The sequence below is a fragment of the Cornus florida genome, unplaced genomic scaffold (genome assembly GCF_030987335.1).
Source record: "Cornus florida cultivar Cherokee Brave unplaced genomic scaffold, ASM3098733v1 CherokeeBrave_3.0.0_Hap2_Chr11, whole genome shotgun sequence".
Taxonomy (NCBI): Eukaryota; Viridiplantae; Streptophyta; class Magnoliopsida; order Cornales; family Cornaceae; genus Cornus; species Cornus florida.
In genome coordinates this window covers 10,836,912-10,854,167 of record NW_026775581.1, presented here as the reverse complement: position 1 = coordinate 10,854,167, position 17,256 = coordinate 10,836,912, and the positions used below count along the sequence as shown (strand labels likewise).

The 17,256-nt window shown below is 37.8% G+C and overlaps 1 protein-coding gene across 1 annotated transcript; it reads right to left on the bottom strand.

Annotated features, from left to right (window-relative positions):
* Nucleotides 1-13,532: 13,532 nt before the first annotated feature.
* On the bottom strand, nucleotides 13,533-16,496 carry LOC132283188 (codeine O-demethylase-like). The gene is made up of 4 exons (XM_059785114.1): nucleotides 16,170-16,496; nucleotides 15,583-15,830; nucleotides 14,634-14,955; nucleotides 13,533-13,973 (listed from the first exon to the last, which is right to left on the bottom strand). The coding sequence occupies exons 1-4, from the start codon at nucleotides 16,422-16,424 to the stop codon at nucleotides 13,737-13,739; spliced, it is 1,062 nt and encodes a 353-aa protein (XP_059641097.1). The 5' UTR covers nucleotides 16,425-16,496; the 3' UTR covers nucleotides 13,533-13,736.
* Nucleotides 16,497-17,256: the final 760 nt, after the last annotated feature.

Here is a 17,256-nt window from a genome sequence, read left to right as displayed (position 1 = left end):
TGGATAGAATAGAAGGCACTGGCGAATCGTCTTGTGTTACTTCATACCACATCACTGTTGAAGAGGAACCTAACTGTGAACAACCAGATGATATCAAGAAAGCTCCACCAACACTAGAAGACGAGGGGCAGGCTACTGTTGATCAACTCAAAGAAATCAACTTAGGAACTGACGATCAACCCAAACTAATTTTTGTTAGTGCATTCCTAAACCCCTCAGAAGAAAATGATTACTTTCAATTATTGTCTGAGTACAAGGATGTCTTTGCTTGGACATACAAAGAGATGCTCGGTCTTGATCCTAAAATTGCAGTGCACAATCTCGCTGTCAAACGTGGGACACGTCCGATTAAGCAGTCTCAACGTTTCTTCCGTCCAGAGCTAGTTCCAAGGATAGAGGAAGAACTCAACAAATTGATTGAAGTAGGGTTTATCCGTGAGGTCAAATATCCAACATGGATTTCGAGCATTGTTCCAGTGAAGAAGAAAAATGGACAGATTCGAATCTGTGTGGACTTTCGTGATTTGAATGAGGCATGCCCAAAAGATGATTTTCCTCTTCCCATCCCTGAGCTCACTGTAGATGCAACCACTGGACATGAAGCTCTCTCTTTTATGGATTGTTACTCTGGGTACAATCAGATAAGAATGACTCTGAGGGACGAGGAGTTAACTGCCTTTCGCACTCCTAAAGGCATATATTGTTACAAAGTTATGCCCTTTGGACTAAAAAATGCGGGAGCAACATACCAGCGCGCTATGCAAAGGATCTTCGACGACATACTCCACAAGATTGTTGAATGTTATGTTGATGACTTGGTGGTTAAGACAAAAGAACGAAGAAATCATTTACAGGATTTACGTACTGTCTTTAATCGCCTTCGAAAATATCAACTTAAGATGAATCCCCTTAAATGTGCATTTGGTGTGACTTCAGGGAAATTCCTGGGATACGTCGTACGTCATCGTGGTATTGAGATTGATCCTAATAAAATTGAGGCCATTCAAAAGATGCCGCCACCAAAGAATTTACGTGAACTGAGAAGTTTACAAGGTCAACTTGCGTTCATTCGTCGGTTCATCTCAAATTTAGCGGGTCGTTGTCAGCCTTTTAACCGACTCCTAAAAAAAGATGTTCCATTTAATTGGGACCAATCATGCCAAAATACTTTTGATAGCATCAAAAAGTACCTTCTCAATTCTCCGGTATTGGGAGCACCGGTACCTGGAAAGCCACTCATACTTTACATTGCTACGCAAGAAAATCGCTGGGTACCTTACTTGCTCAGAATAATGAAGAACATAAAGAGAAGGCATTGTATTATTTAAGTCGCAGACTCACCCCGACAGAGCGAAATTATCCTCCAATTGAAAAAACATGCCTCGCACTTGTCTTCACTTCTAAGAAATTGAGGCATTATTTCTTGGCTCATACGATACATCTTGTTGCAAGGGCAGATCCTCTCAAATATGTCATGTCTAAGCCGGTCCTTTCCGGACGATTGACGAGGTGGTCAATTTTGTTCAACGAATTTGAAATTATTTATGTGCCACGAAAAGCAGTAAAAGGACAAGTCTTAGCTGATTTCTTAGCTGACCATCCTATTCCAGCCGATTGGGAAATTTCTGAAGATTTTCCTGATAAAGAAGTCTTCCTTGTGGACATCCTCCCTCCATGGATGATGTTTTTCGATGGGGCAGCACGATCAAATGGGGCTGGAGCAGGTGTAGTTTTTGTTTCTCCAAAGAGACATGTCATTCCATACTCTTTTGCACTTGCTGAAAACTGCTCAAATAATGTAGCTGAGTATCAAGCCTTGATTATTGGCCTTCAAATGGCGAATGAGATGAACATCATGGACCTCGAAATATATAGAGACTCTAAGTTGGTGATCAACCAACTTCTTAAAGAATATGAGGTTAAGAAAGATGATCTAGTACCGTACCATCGTTACGCCTCTTATTTGTTGGAACGGTTTGATAGCGTCATACTAGAGCACATTCCAAGAAAAGAAAATTGGATAGCTGATGCTTTGGCAAATTTGGCTACAACATTGGCATTAACTGATGAAGACCTGGTTGATGTTCCTGTATGTCAAAGATGGGTCTTACCACAAGTCTTGGAGGATAAATTTGAAGAAAGTAATGTGGCTTCTTGTTGGACATAAGAGGAAGAAGACTGGAGAATCCCTATCATTGATTATCTGGAACATGGAAAGCTTCCTGAAGACCTACGCCATAAGACTGAAATACGAAGGCGAGCACCTCGTTTCATCTATTACAACGATACATTGTATAGGCGTTCCTATGAGGGCTTTTTCCTTCGCTGCCTTGGAAATGATGAAGCAACGCATGCAATGAAGGAGGCACATTCTGGGATTTGTGGAGCTCATCAATCTGGTCCAAAGCTGCACTTTCGCGTGAAAAGAATGGGTTATTATTGGCCCACCATGGTCAAAGATTGCTTGGAGTATGCAAAAAAGTGTCAAGCCTGTGAATTCTATGCCAACTTCATACACTAACCACCGGAACCATTACACCCTACTGTGACGTCATGACCGTTCGATGCATGGGGATTAGATGTAGTTGGTCCTTTAGAAAAGTCTTCAAAAGGCCACTTGTATATCTTGGCTGCAACTGATTATTTTTCAAAATAGGTGGAAGCTGCACCCTATAAACATGTGAAAAAGGAAACAGTGGTTGACTTCATCAAGTCCAACATTATTTATCGATATGGTGTCCCTCGATACATCATCACTGATAACGGGACGAATTTTAAAAATAGTTGGGTAACTGACCTTTGTGAGAAATTTGGATTCAAACAACGTAAATCCTCCATGTACAATGCCCCTGCAAATGGTCTCGCAGAAGCATTCAATAAGACTCTATGTGAGCTATTGAAGAAAGTAGTTAACCAAACAAAGCGAGATTGGCATGAGCGAATGGAAGAAGCATTATGGGCATACCGCACTACGCATCGGGCACCTACTCAAGCAACTCCATATTCTCTAGTCTATAGCGTAGAAGCAGTTCTTCCATTGGAACAACAAATCCCTTCATTAAGGATAGCCATACAAGAAGGTCTTACAAGTGAAGAAAATGCCATCTTACGTCTTCAAGAACTGGAAGCATTGGATGGAAAGAGATTAGAAGCTCAACAACAGCTAGAGTGTTCTCAAGCTCAACTTTCTAAAGCGTTCAATAAGAGAGTTCGACCTCGGTCATTTCAAGTTCGAGACTTAGTAGTAGCTGTTCGTAGACCGATTGTCATAAATCGCAAGGGAAATAAATTTGTATCCAAATGGGATGGACCGTATGTTGTTCGCGAAGTTTATAGTAACGGCGCATATCTCATTATTGATGAAGACGGAGTAAGAGTGGGGCCCATTAATGGCAAATTCCTGAAGCGCTACTACCCATGAAGGCAATGCTCCTGATCATACGAGCTTAAACTGCACTATGCTCCTGGCCTACATGAGTTAAAACTGTGATTGAAAAAAAAAAAAAAAAAAAAAAAAAGGAAAAAAAAAACCCTTATTTCTATTGAACTACGTGATGACTTGATCCCTCTTTTGAGGGTACGTAGGCAGCTTAGATTTTTATTCTAAGTTCAGTGCGCCCAAAAAAAAAAAAAAATCTTTATAAACTCCTGGCCCGCAAGAGTATAAACTGTGAACGGTGAAACAAATAAATAATGATAACATCGTTGTAAATAAAATGGAGATAATAAATCATTTGTTTTATTGCTAAAATTCAAAGTTACAATTTTTTTTGAAAAAAAATGATGATCAATACTAAAATTCCATAACGATAATTTCGTCACGTTCTTGCCATAATATCTCTTCCAGTTGCTTCACTACTTCAAGATCGCGATTCGAGATGACATTAGCTTCTTCTATTGATTTTCGATCTTCCCAAAGTTTGGTGATGGCTTCCTTCTTCTGAGATAACTGTGCATCCGTTGTCGATATGAGGACTTTAAGCCCTTGAGTCTCTTCCCTGGCTTCTTGCAATTCTTTCACTAATCTAGCTTCTTTAAATTCAGCTTCACTCAAACTAGATTGAAGTGATTCTATACGCTTAGCACCATCATCTTCTATAGACCTAGCGTTGGTGAGCTGTGCATCAATACTGGCCAATCGTTGGGATTGAGAGTCTGAAGTCATCATACAGGCATATGAAGAAGATGTAGCAATATAATTGGCCGCATTATTAGTATATGAGTCAATTCGCCTCTTCAAAGCTGAATGGTCTCCAGGGAGTTTTGCGAGTCCTTCATAAAGTGTTTGAAGTTTAGGTGCTCGAGGCGGTATTTTATCGGTAGGAGTATCGCGTATGATATTCTTTATGAAATCAATAAAGAATAAAGCAGCACGACGATGAACATCAAGAACGATCTCTTCCGCATTGAAAATTGACATTTCAGAAGGGGCAACACGATGCAAGGGTGGACTCTGTTCTCTTAAAATCAAAGAAGGGATAACTACATGATCTTTACCAATATTTTCAACCACCTCCATAGCTTGACTAGTCACTTCAGCAACCCCCAAAACATCCGAGTGTTGACTAACTCTGCTTCTTTGTAGTGAAATCTCTGTACCTTTTCCTATCGCAGTGGCCAACTCTAAGGCAGACGGTCCATAAATAGATTCTTCATTACATGTTGGGTTAGCAACAATGATGACATCTTCCCCAAGAAATCCCTTGCTGTCTTTTATCTATTAAAAAAATAATAATAAATAATTGTAATTTGCAGTACAAAAATATATATATATATATATATAATAACAGTTACCTGTATAGGTTGTGAACTGCTAGGTACCCCAATAAAAAATTGATCAAGAGAAGTGGCAACACATTCCTGTACTGAATCAAGTCTCACTTTGTCGGTGACATGCTTCCAGTTACGATCCTCATCATAAGCTTTCACATCCTCATCTAACTCCATTGACAACTGACGACGGCGACGGTTATTGATTAGTGGTGGGACATCTTCTGCTATTTGGTGATGGCTACTAGATCCTCCAACAATGTCACAATCATTATGAGATTTGATGGTTAACTTTGGCACTGGCTTAGATGGGAGATTTGACTTCAGCCCCTTAATTAAAACCTTCCTGATTTTAGTTGGTTTCTCTAGTGGGGAAATCGTGCATTTAGATTGCTTTGAGGTAGTTTCTTTCTGTGTAAATGGATCAATATATACGCTGAACCACCATTTGGCATATGCTCTGGTAACTGAGGATTTTTGGTGGCTGAAGGTTGAAGGAAGCAACGCATCACAACCAGAAGAATAATGAACGGATGAGTTCCAATGCTTTAAAAATTCCTCTAAGGTGCAAGTACGAAAGTCATTTTTTAATTTTCCAGGAATATCTTGATGGTACCCAAATTGTCGGCTAAATCTGTGTGGACTATACGGCTCAATGATAAGACGGTCATTTTGGCGCAATGTCAAATAACATGATCGAAGATTGATTAAGGTGTCAAAGTCAGCCTTTATCATCTCGCCATTATCTACAATAAGTCGCTCTTTTGAAGATCTTTTAGCTATTCGAGTTAAGTTTATTCCTTTACATGATCTGAATAAATTTTGGGCTTCAAAATGGTCAAAGTATCTTGCTCCTCCTTCGCCTGCATATAATGTCATTCTAGGCCAATAGTTGGTATTAGGAATGGTGAAATTAGTTCTGAAATATTCACTCAACCATCCGAATATATAGTGAATAGGAAATATCGCAGAGCAGCTTCCAGGATCTGGTGAGGAAACAATCTCGTTCAAGCCTCTGTAAATACTGGCCAGAACCGGGATGGAAAGACAAATGTTGCAGCCATCTGCTAACATGCTTGCGACCTTGAAAGTCCCAGGACGAATTATGTTGCCAGGGTGTGCAGGTAAGGCAAATTTACAGAGCCAACATGCTAAAAAAGCAGCTAGATAAGTGGTGTCTCTCGATGTTTCATCTACACCAAGGTTGATAAATACTTCTTTCTCTTTGGTGGACATTGACCGGACAGGAGGGATCACACCAGATGGATTTTGAGTCCTTATAGGGCGGTGAACTTTATTTTTGTTGATTTCTTTGAAGGTTTGGCATGTCTTGATGCACCTTTAAACCAGAAATTAATCCAGTCAGATATCTTCACATTCTGATCTCCTTTATACTTCTTGGAAAGTCTGTGGAAGGCCAAAAATAGGTGTTGACAACTCAAAGGGATAGAATTTTTGTTGTTGCCAGCTCTTGATAGTTCATCTGCACAAGGAATAACTTCATCATAAATTGTTCCTTGGTGAGGGAGACCACCTAGCATATATAGATCTCGAAGAGAAATTGATAGCTCGCCAATAGAACAATGAAGTGTATTAGTGGCTGGGCACCAACATTCAAGGAATGCTTTGAATACATCTTCATGATGATCATAGGAAAATAGGGAGGCGAATAAAGCACCATATAGTTGTTGTTTTGATAGAAAGTCATGGAAACGCGCCAAGACATCTTCTAACCACTCCCAATATAGTTCGGTGTATAGCAATTCAGCAGGAAGTTTATAGGGAATACTCCATGATATTTCCTTTGCCTAAACATTAAGACCCAATAGTGAAAACTGGTTTTCTTCAACAACTCTCTCATGAAGTGAAGAATTTAGTATCAAGGCTTTAGAGACAATAGATTCTTCATTAATCTGATCAGGACCAAAGTCGGTGAGTTCGCATGTGGCCGTGCATGTCCAATGAGATGAACAATGTTTATTGTTAGAATCAGGCACTTGAATAGCATTGCGACCAAAAAGTGAGTCATATACACTTAATGTCGTTCCTTGGACTCGTTGACTATTTTTGCTCTCTAAGATAGTCAGCTTTTACTTTGCGAAACACTTGAACACCACCATGATCGATAACAAAGCTCAAATCGGTGTTTTCTAGAAGGAGGATTCAATTTCTGCTACGGTGGACACAAATCAAGTTATTATACCCAATCAAGCCCTGCAAAGAAAAAAAAAAAAAAAAATGTTCTCCAGCGTGTGTAGAGTGAACAAAAAAAAAAAAAAAAAAAAAAAAAAAAAAAAAAAAAAAGTTCTCCAGCGTGCGTGGAGAGAGAAAAAAAAAAAAAAAACAATATATGTTCTCCTGCATGCGTGGAGAGAGAAAAAAATAAAATAAAAAAATTGTTCTCCTACATGCATGGAGAGAGGAAAAAATATATATATATATGTTCTCCTGCATGCGTGGAGAGAGAAAAAAAAAAAAAAAAGCTCCAGCCAGCGTGGAGAAGAGAAGAGAAGAGAGAGAAGAAAAAAAAAAAAAAAAAAAAAAAAAGAAGAAGAAACACACGTACCAATTATTTGTGATCTGACAAGTCTTCAGAGATTTTTGGAACTGATATCAAAACCTACAATATTGAGGGTATATATAGGCAACAAGATACCTCCAAGTTGTATTGGGATTTGGACAATTCAATTTAAATAGGAAAGCACAATTAAGATGAAAAAAAAAAGGAAAAAAAAAAAAAGAAACTTCAAGTCCCACTTGGAAAAAGAGACAAGTCTTGTCAAAATTGGGACTTGAAGTGGGGGCAATTTGTAGACACCAAAATTTAGTGGGCTTTGGTTTTAACGAATGGACCCATTAAATATAGGCCTAATGTTTAAATAAATTATTTAATTTACCAGGCTTGGTCCACTTAAATTATTTAATTAGCCCAGCCCAGATAATTAAATGAAACGATAATTATTCCTAATAAAATATATTTTGAATAATTATCTTTAAGGATAATTATCACAATATAACTGGCCCGGCCCAGTTATAGTTTTATCCTTATCAAGAGATGACACGTGTCATCATCCTATTAATCCAAGAAGCCTATAAATAGAGGCTTGGAGGAAGAAAAAGGGGGAGAGGATTCAGAATTCAGAAGTCTACAAATTCAGATACAAATTCAGAATTCAAAAGTTCAGAGACTCAGAAATCCAGAGACTCAGAATTTAGACACAAATTCAGAATCGAAACCCAAAAGCGAAGAACATCAAGCACATCCAACAACGTGCCGTTCTTCATCAAATTCCACAGTGATTCAAGAACAAGCTCGTGCAGCCCTTGGATCCAACCAACCAAAAACAAGGAGATCGAATCAGAGGACCATTCTTTTTTTGTAAAAGATATTACAAAGGACTGTACTCCACATTCATAAATTAATAAAATTCTATTTTGCTCCATATTTTCTTTCTATTACAGACTTACAAAATTTGTGTGTACAATCCCTACCCATGTCTGGCAGTGAATGCCAATAACCATACGGAAGTGTGCTGTATTATTTATTTATTAAGACAATGGAGGTGCACAAGGTACATGCACCACACAATTAACATGAATTTCTCTAAGAGTGATCTAATGGGTTACTAAAGATACACTCCCTTTGGTCCACAAAAAGTATCAACCTTTCCATTTTTGATTGTCTCCCAATTCAAAATCCAAAGTACTATTTTTTTAATATTTCTAATTTACCCTTCGTACTTTGAAGTTATAAAAGTATGAGGACCCGCCATACACAGGTATACTTTAAAATTCATTCCTACCACTATGATAAAAAATTATTAAAAACTACATTTTAAAAAAAGTTAGATTTCTGAAAAGATATATATATATATATATATATATATATATATATATATATATTTTGTGGGACAAAGGGAGTAATTGGACATGCCAATATGTTATTAGAAAGGGCTTAATGTAAATTATAACTCATTTATCTGCCTTGGGACTAGATTTTGGTAGGTTGAGGGTTTAGAAATAATTTACAAAAGCAAGAATTTATTTTTGAATTCAAAATTTAAATATTTTGCACAACTTATGAACGTTTAAATAATATGATAAATTCAAGTGCTTATAATATTTTGAATCGACTCTTTTTTACTTTCTTTTGAAATTATTTACACAATCCAAACTTTAATAAAATTTCAGAACATTTCAAAAATGTAATAAACATACTAATTGGCTCAAAGTATATTTCCTCTTGATCCTACATATGCATCTAGAAATTTTCAAACCAAAAATTTTTTATAGCTCAACAATGATTTTCTTTTTATTACCAACAAGTCAGTGGCCTGACGGTACCAAATCCCTACTTCTAAAAGGGAGGTCAGGAATTTAAACCACAGTGGAGGCATGCGTGTGTAAGTACCAATTAAAGAAATAATAATAAATTTATTTATTTTATTAGGACAAATAACACACGCGCTAAATGTCTCTACAGGAATTTGAGGTCTTGACCTTCCACTTTAGAATGTGAGAAAATACCACTAAATTGCAACATATAGTGGTAACAAAACCTTCACAAACCATCGTTTACACACAAATAAATAAATAAATACATAAAATGGAGAACTACAAAATACATTATGATACAATAAATAAACAACATACATAATTCCTATAACTCAACTCAACAAACACTTTTTCCAACTAGATGGGATTTGTTACATGAATTGCAATTTTCTATATATATATTTTTAAAATTTTTATCGAAAGGTAAAGTTCAATTTTATATATAGAAACAACTGTACAGGGAGGGCTTGAAACATTTGCACAAAGCAAGTCTTGGCCCAGGAAGCGTTTGCAAACAAAAAAAAGGGCAATAGAACCCAACCTAAACTAGAAGGAAACTGTTACAAGTAAAACTTGTCCCACATCGGATTTGGATGGGGGTTGAAGTGTGTATAAATGGGTGGGTATGTAGCACTATTCAATAGTTCGAGCTTTTGGGTAAATGGGCAAACGCCCACCCGTTACAGTTGGTATCAGAGTCAGACCCAGTCCTTAATCCGGTGTTACGCTAAGCACCCGGTCCGAAAGGCGTCCGGGTCTGCCTCCGGGTAGGCAGGGTGGTTCGACCGCAACGAGGGCGTTGCGTGGGTTCGGGTGGGGGAGAATGTTACAAGTGAAACTTGTCCCACATCGGATTTGGATGGGGGTTGAAGTGTGTATAAATGGGTAGATGTGCAGCACTACCCAATAGTTCGAGTTTTTGGGTAAATGGGTAAGCGCCCACCCGTTACACAAACCCACTAAAGCCCCAAAATTAAAACTCATCACCGTTACAACCAGCTGGTTGGCACTGAAAGAAGGTGCAGGAGGCTTGCCCTGCCTTTGGATTAGTTTGGAGGGCTGCCGGCCGGAGGACGGATTACACATGAGGGCAAGTCCCATCCACTAGCAATGCGCCTCACAATCAAGCTATCAATGGAGGAGCATGACATGAGTTTCATTCGAACAGAATCAAGGGTTCTCTGTAGGTGTATAAATGGATAGGTGTGCAGCACTACCCAATAATTTGAGTTTTTGGGTAAATGGGTAAGCGCCCACCTGTTACACAAACCCACTAAAGCCCCAAAATTAAAAATCATCACCGTTACAACCAGCCGGTTGGCACTGAAAGAAGGTGCAGGAGGCTTGCCCTGCCTTTGGATTAGTTTGGAGGGCTTGCCGGCCGGAGGACGGATTACACATGAGGGCAAGTCCCATCCACTAGCAATGCGCCTCACAATCAAGCTATCAATGGAGGAGCATGACATGAGTTTCATTCGAACAGAATCAAGGGTTCTCTGTAGGTTCATCGAAGCGAGAGAGCTTTCCATTGGCAGAGCCATAAGTTTATCTCAAACGATATATTGTACACAATAGAAGCTAAAGAAAGCTTACAAATGGAGGCTTAATAGCTGGTGGATTTACCCTTCCAAATTTCCAATGTGTGCCGTTTAATTGTTCAATTCAGGCCATAAAGATGGAAGGATGTAAAAGGGCACAACATGTTTGAATAAATGACCAAATGAGAGCATCAAAGGCACATTTGAAGAACAAGTGGTTATGCGATTCAAAGTCAACTGAGCAGAGTGGGCATAAATTCCCTATTTGTCGATGTCCCAAGGGCATGCGTTCAAGGGTGGGCAGCCTAATGTGGAGGGCCAACAATAGCATGAAATTGTGTTTCGGAATAGATGGTTGTGACCAAACTAAGGGGTTCGGTAGGGTGATTTCGGTAGATTCTTTTGAGTGTGTGGGCAATGAAGAATCCTCTAGAAGGAGATGAGATCCATTTGATTCGATCACTTCTGTTGGAATCTGGAGAGGGAGGCAAGAGAAGATCATCTGTCGAACAAAAAAAAATTGGTTTTGAGACCATTCCTAATTTATAACTTGACAAGAGGCTTGATGACAGGTCTGAGCTGAAGAAGCTTCCTCAAACTCCAAGAGCACTGACCAGGTATGCTCATTTCCCATATGCTTCTGCCCATGAGTAGATATGTGTTAATCAATTGAATCCATAGCATGTTGTCGTTGGCTGTAAGGATGTTCCAAAGATGCTTCAGAATTGCACACTTGTTCCATATGTGTAGTTAGGGATCCCAAGACCACTAGCATTTCTAGGGAGGTTAACTGTTTACCAAACAACCTTAGCACTCTTCTGAAATCAGAGAGGAAGGCCCAAAAAATACTAGTGATAATTGATTTGAAAAAGAGAACTGTGTACAAAAGAAAAGCATGCTTTGATTTGGAAAAGAGTGTTTGTGATCACGGGAGCTCATAATAATTGATTTGAAAAAGAGAGCTTAAGAGTTCTTAAAAGTTATTAAGGGGATTCTTCGATTCAAAGGTTTTCTCATAGAATTACAGGGATCTTCATATGTCAAAGGTTGCTTCTGTCAGTAGCATAATCAGGAATGGAGTTTGGCTTATTCTTAATCCATTGTCCCCTTTAGTTCAGCAATTCTACAATTTTGTTCTCAGTCCAGATTCATCTTGGTGCTGATTCTATCCTCGAGAGATAGGGGCTTTACTTTTAGAAAAGCATGGAACAATTTCAAGAGACAGTCTGTCAAAGTTCGTTGGTATATCTTATGCTGAAATGGTTGTAGTCCTCTAGCCTTTACTACTTGTTGGTTGGCCTTTCCTGACAAACTTATTAAAATTTGAAAAAGAAGGGTCTATGCCTTACTTTTGTATTCCATAACTGTTCGAGGAATGAGAGCACTACAGATCACCTACTTTTGCAGATAGATTATGCAGCCCAGATTTGGCAATGGATTTCTGTTCTTTTCTCATTGAAAATGCCCACTTGTTCAACATTTGCTTAGATATCTCAATCATTCTTAAACTTGGTTATGACTCGCTCTATAACAAGCAGATTCTTCAGAAGGATTTTCTCTACTTGTGTGTGGTTCATTTGGTGTGAAAGACTGCATCAGAATATCCAAAGGTCTGTTGTTGAAGCTGCAAAGTGAATTTGTTTGGAGGTCAATGACTTTTTCTGGCTTTCATTTTAAAGATATCCATGTTCTTTGTTGAATTTTGTATTTCTAGTTTACCTTGCTTCCATTCTCTATCTTCTATTGCTAATGGGAATGGTCTGTCTGTCTGTTTGTCTGTCTGTCTCTCTCTCTTTGTCTCTCTCTCATATCAAACTTAGTGCACCTTAACTACGCTGCAATGCAAAAAGTTAATTTGAGATTTCCTAATAACCGTGAACCTATTGGTGCCAATCCTTATAGATCTCCTTTGTTTTGTTGTGAATCTTGAGAGTGTTGGCCAATTCAGTCTCATAGTAAGGTTTATGCAAGGGTGAGAGGAACAAATGTAATGACCATTTTATTGTAAGAGTCAATATGGGTTTAGGCGTTCAGGGTAGGTTGAAGATTGGAGGCTGAAACTATTTTACCATATCATTTAGCCCTATGCTCCATGATATTCAATCACACCTATGGAAAGATATGTGAGACCTAACAGACCTTAGGAAATAGGTTGGTAAATATTTAAGTACCTGTGAACTAGGTTTGGGACTTAAATAGAAGTTTAAAGTACGTCTGTTGTGGTTTTGTAAGTCTGTTGTGGTTTTGGTTCATAAAAGAGTAATATGAACGAATTCAAAAGATTGGACCATGTCCTCAGGGCATTGATAGTTCCAATTCAATTCGTGAGTACGCTAGACTAGTGAGCCTCATGCATTAGTAACCTTGATCAATGCTTATGTATATAAAAGGATAGCGAGCTCAATGCACCGGTACATCCCATTCTAAGAACCAATAAATCCCATTCTAAGAACCGCTACATCCAACCTAGGGTCTATATAAATCAATTTGTCTTCATATTTGTATGAGATGTAAGAGTGAAAAACCAAGAGAATGAGGAGCGTTCATTGGGATATAAAAATTCTAGTTTTCACATAATCTTCAAGGTTTTCTTCAATTTCATAGTGTTAGTTTGTTCTAGAACGACCATAAGTCATTTCCCATTGAGAGCCAGGGGACTTCATCAATTCAGAATTCAACCAGGGATTTGTTAATCAAACCATTGCTTAGGAGAGTTCATTAAATTACTTACAAGAAGGATCATTTGGGTAAAACACTTTTGTAGTCATAATCATAACTGTGATTTTGAGTGATCTAACCAGGTTTAAGTCTATCACACTTAATAAGCATGTATCAAAAATGAAGTAAATATAGCAACGCAAGCTATCAAAAGTGAAGTACTAAGGAACGTAAGCAGAAGTGAAAATACAATTAACTTTTTTCCATAGTGAAACAAAGTTTAAACAAGGAGAAATAGTACATAGAAGCTATCTAAGCATTATTATACAGTACCCATAATACTCCCTTCCCCCTCTTTTATTTATTTATTTTTGTATCATCCCCCTTGAGATGGGCTTCTGTGTTAAAGCAACACTAGAGAGGGGATACTAGGGTTTAAGCTTTTGCAGTATGAAGAGCTCTCATTCCTCTCTGGTAATAAACCCAATGTGTGTCTGCATAATCTCTCACTTTCTTGAACAACCTTGGTCTTTCCTCATCAACCAAGCCATCTTCTACTCCAATCTCTTTTCCTGCTTCAGGTGTGTAGAACACAGCTACAGAAATCCTGTCCCTCTCTGAGTTACTCAGTACCCTGTGCACTGGGCTCTTGAATATTCCATTTGTCATTATCTGATGGTGTCACAGAATTCCAATAAGTTCTCTAATATAATTTTTAATTATTATAACTATTTTAAAAAAATATGTATTCTGTTATGCTATTTTATGCCTATAGTCTTTAATCTTTGACAAAAATATATGGCACAAGTGTACAGTTACTATACAACAAGGCCTTGATCACAATAGCATTGTTTAGATCTTCTGGACCACATTTTAACAATTTGGTGGCTATAGTAATCTGACTAAGTCTAACTGTTCTTAAAAGAAACATTTTTTAGCCACGAAATCTGTAAGGAGATACTTTCTCCTCATAATATTGATATGATGTATGTCATTTATAATTTTAAAAAATAAAAAATAAATAAATAAGGAATTTGTTTAACCCACTTTTCTTGGATCAATTTGATCCTAAATCAGTTAACCCAATTTAATATGGTCCAATTATACTAGACATGTGGCTCCTATGATTGGAGGCGCGTACTTTTTGAATAATTATATATTTATATAGATTGAATACTCGAACTACCTACTATGTAATACCCTTGACACAATTAATATCGCTATATTTCTGAAATAATCAAGAGTACTACATTCTCGGTACCCTGAATGCCATCGTGCTTTCGGTTCTTAAAATGAGTCTACTGAGAAATAGCAAATATAGAATATATTTACCTCCATTTGATCACCCATGAGAATTAGGAGTGTGTTGGGAATTTTGGGGACAGTAAACCATTTGTCATTTTTAAGGACTTGAAGACCTTCTTCATCTTGCAAGATAACTGTGTATCCCGATCCATCTGCATGGGATTTTAAGCCAAGAATAAGATCAGGCCTCTTGCACCTTGAGTAGTAGTTAAACCTCGCTTGCAGTGGTGCTTGTTCTCCAAACTGATTCAGAAAGCAATTCTCTTCCAGATTCAATGACTTTGCCATGGCTTTGGAAGTGATCTCTGTTATCTTTCTCATCTTCTCAGTGTATTCTTCTAAAATGAGTCTGCATAATTTACTGTAAAGCTCAGTGACTTCAATATGAAAATGAAATTGCTTAGTAGCCATGCTTAAGCTGTTTCGATTTCCACATTCAATTGGTTATGTTCTTTAGGATTATTGTAGGCGATGTTGATAAACTATGATAGTTGATGCTTAAGGCCATGATGTCCTTATTTTCTGGTTGGGTTTATTCAAAAGGCTAGTCTAGCGCATGTACTTAAACTTACATCCACATATAGAGAAACTGTTTCTCATTTAGAACCCATGACCACCAAGGCATAATGGAGCAACCTTACCATTGTGCCAAGAGCTACCATCTTTTAATTTGGTTTATTTAATAATAAATAGAGTGTACACAACAGAACTCCATTGGTCTCATTTGGGACCCTACAAGAGATTGACTCTATCTATCTGCAAACATGTCAAGATAATCTAAGCATTGGCCTTGAATTTTTTTTTGTTCAGTTCTTCGTTGGGCTGCTTGCTTGTATAGTTCCTTCTTTCTTTTCTACAACTTACCATTTATCGAAAAAAAGAAAAAAAAAAGAGTCCTTAGATTTATTTGTGACATTGTGAATGAGCAATATGAGGTGAAAAACTAATGTAGGGTAGTATCAGTAGACAGAAGCACCTGAAAGAACATGGGTTTTCCGGCCAGAATTTGAGCTTTCTCCGATCTTCAGGGTATACGTCAAGAAATAGGCGATCCGACCAGTCAAGGGACTGACCCTCTTCAGGTACAGGGTCAGCCCCATACCCTTCAAATTCTTCCACTGTTTTGGAGTACTTCTTTTTCTCTTCCATTGGCTGTCCAAAGAATTCCCTGCTGACTTGACAAATCTTTTCTAGGAATGGATTTGAAATCCCATGACCTATTGCCTGAACAATATTCACAGTTAGACCATAGAGTTTGCCACAATTTTTTTTTTTAATTAAATCATCCTGAAACGAGATTGACCCATTAAGTTCAAGATTCATTGGCTTCTCTATCATTCATTTCTACATTCTTTTGATGTTCATTTGGTTTCCTATCATGTTGCTTTAGTCTTGTTGAAATTTAGATGAGATGAATGGAGTACTTGGTGATAATTTTCGTACATGTGTATTTCCTAACATATTTTTGCATCACCACTTAACTATATGGTTTGTTTATTAATGTTTTCATGGTGATACATATTATAGTTTATATATATAAGTATAAAGGTTTTGAGTTTGTACCTGAAAGCAGCCCCATGAGCACAGCGCGGATTTAAGTTTCTGCAACTCATCTTCATATTCTTTGGTGGATGGTGTTGAACACGAGAGAGTACTCAGATCGATGATGGGAATTGGAGATATTGGAGAAGGAGCATCTGCAATGGTTTCACCATCTCTGCAAAAATACAGTGCTGGTGGCTCCTCGCCATTAAGAACCATTTCTTGGACGCGCTTTGATAGCAATAACTCCGCAGAGGGAGTGGAAACTCCAGCCATGTTGTCAATTTTCTGCTAAAATTTAGGCTGTGAAGATGAAACTCTTTCAGGCAAGATCAAATTGTTACTAAGTGATACCTAGTGGCTCATGGTGAGTACATGATGGTAACATTTTTGGAATCTCTCTTTTTTGCTTCCATCCAAAATATGTCACTCCATGGATGGGGACCATACAAATTATAATTGATAGCTTTGAAAATTCATATTTGAATTTTGTCGCGGAGACAAAAGGAGAGAATATTATGTCGTCGAACAATTATGTAAAATCTGTGCTCCAGTGTTGCATGGGTTTGGTGGGGATTTGAAATTTCAACGGAACAAGGTAACATGTGGCTGTGGTAAAACAAGTCTATTTAGTGGAAGCAAATAAATAAATAAATAATTTATCCAAAAAAACAAATAATAAATAAATAAATAATAACGGGCCAGTGACCTAGCAGAATCAGTCTCTTAAATTTTAAAGAGAGGTCAGGAGTTCAAGTCTCAAAAGAGACAAGTGTGTGAGTACCAACTAGAAAAATAAATAAATAAATAAATAAAATCTCATTAGTACTTGTGAATCAATTTTTAGAGGGAGAAAAATATACATCCTTCGGAAAAAGAGAAACAAAAAAAGGAAAGCAGTGAAACATTTTTTTAATATACATCCTTCGGAAAAAGAGAAACAAAAAAAAAAAAAGAAGTGAAACATTTTTTTACTGTTCACAGGTTGGCGTCCGAACGCAGGAACTGACGTCCGGACGCGGAGTGCCCTGGTGCTACCTTGCATGTGCTTGAGGAATGCCATTGTGCAGATGCAATGCCAGGCGTCTGGACGCAAGGCAATTTCCCT

Bases quoted from the DNA above. Each gene is read 5' to 3' on its own strand.
- LOC132283188 (XM_059785114.1), bottom strand. From the start codon at position 16,424: ATGGCTGGAGTTTCCACTCCCTCTGCGGAGTTATTGCTATCAAAGCGC. The intron at 15,831-16,169 runs GTACAAACTCAA...AATATTGTTCAG, and splicing joins GCTCATGGGGCTGCTTTCAG to GCAATAGGTCATGGGATTTC. The intron at 13,974-14,633 runs GTAAATATATTC...TGACACCATCAG, and splicing joins TCATGGGTGATCAAATGGAG to ATAATGACAAATGGAATATT.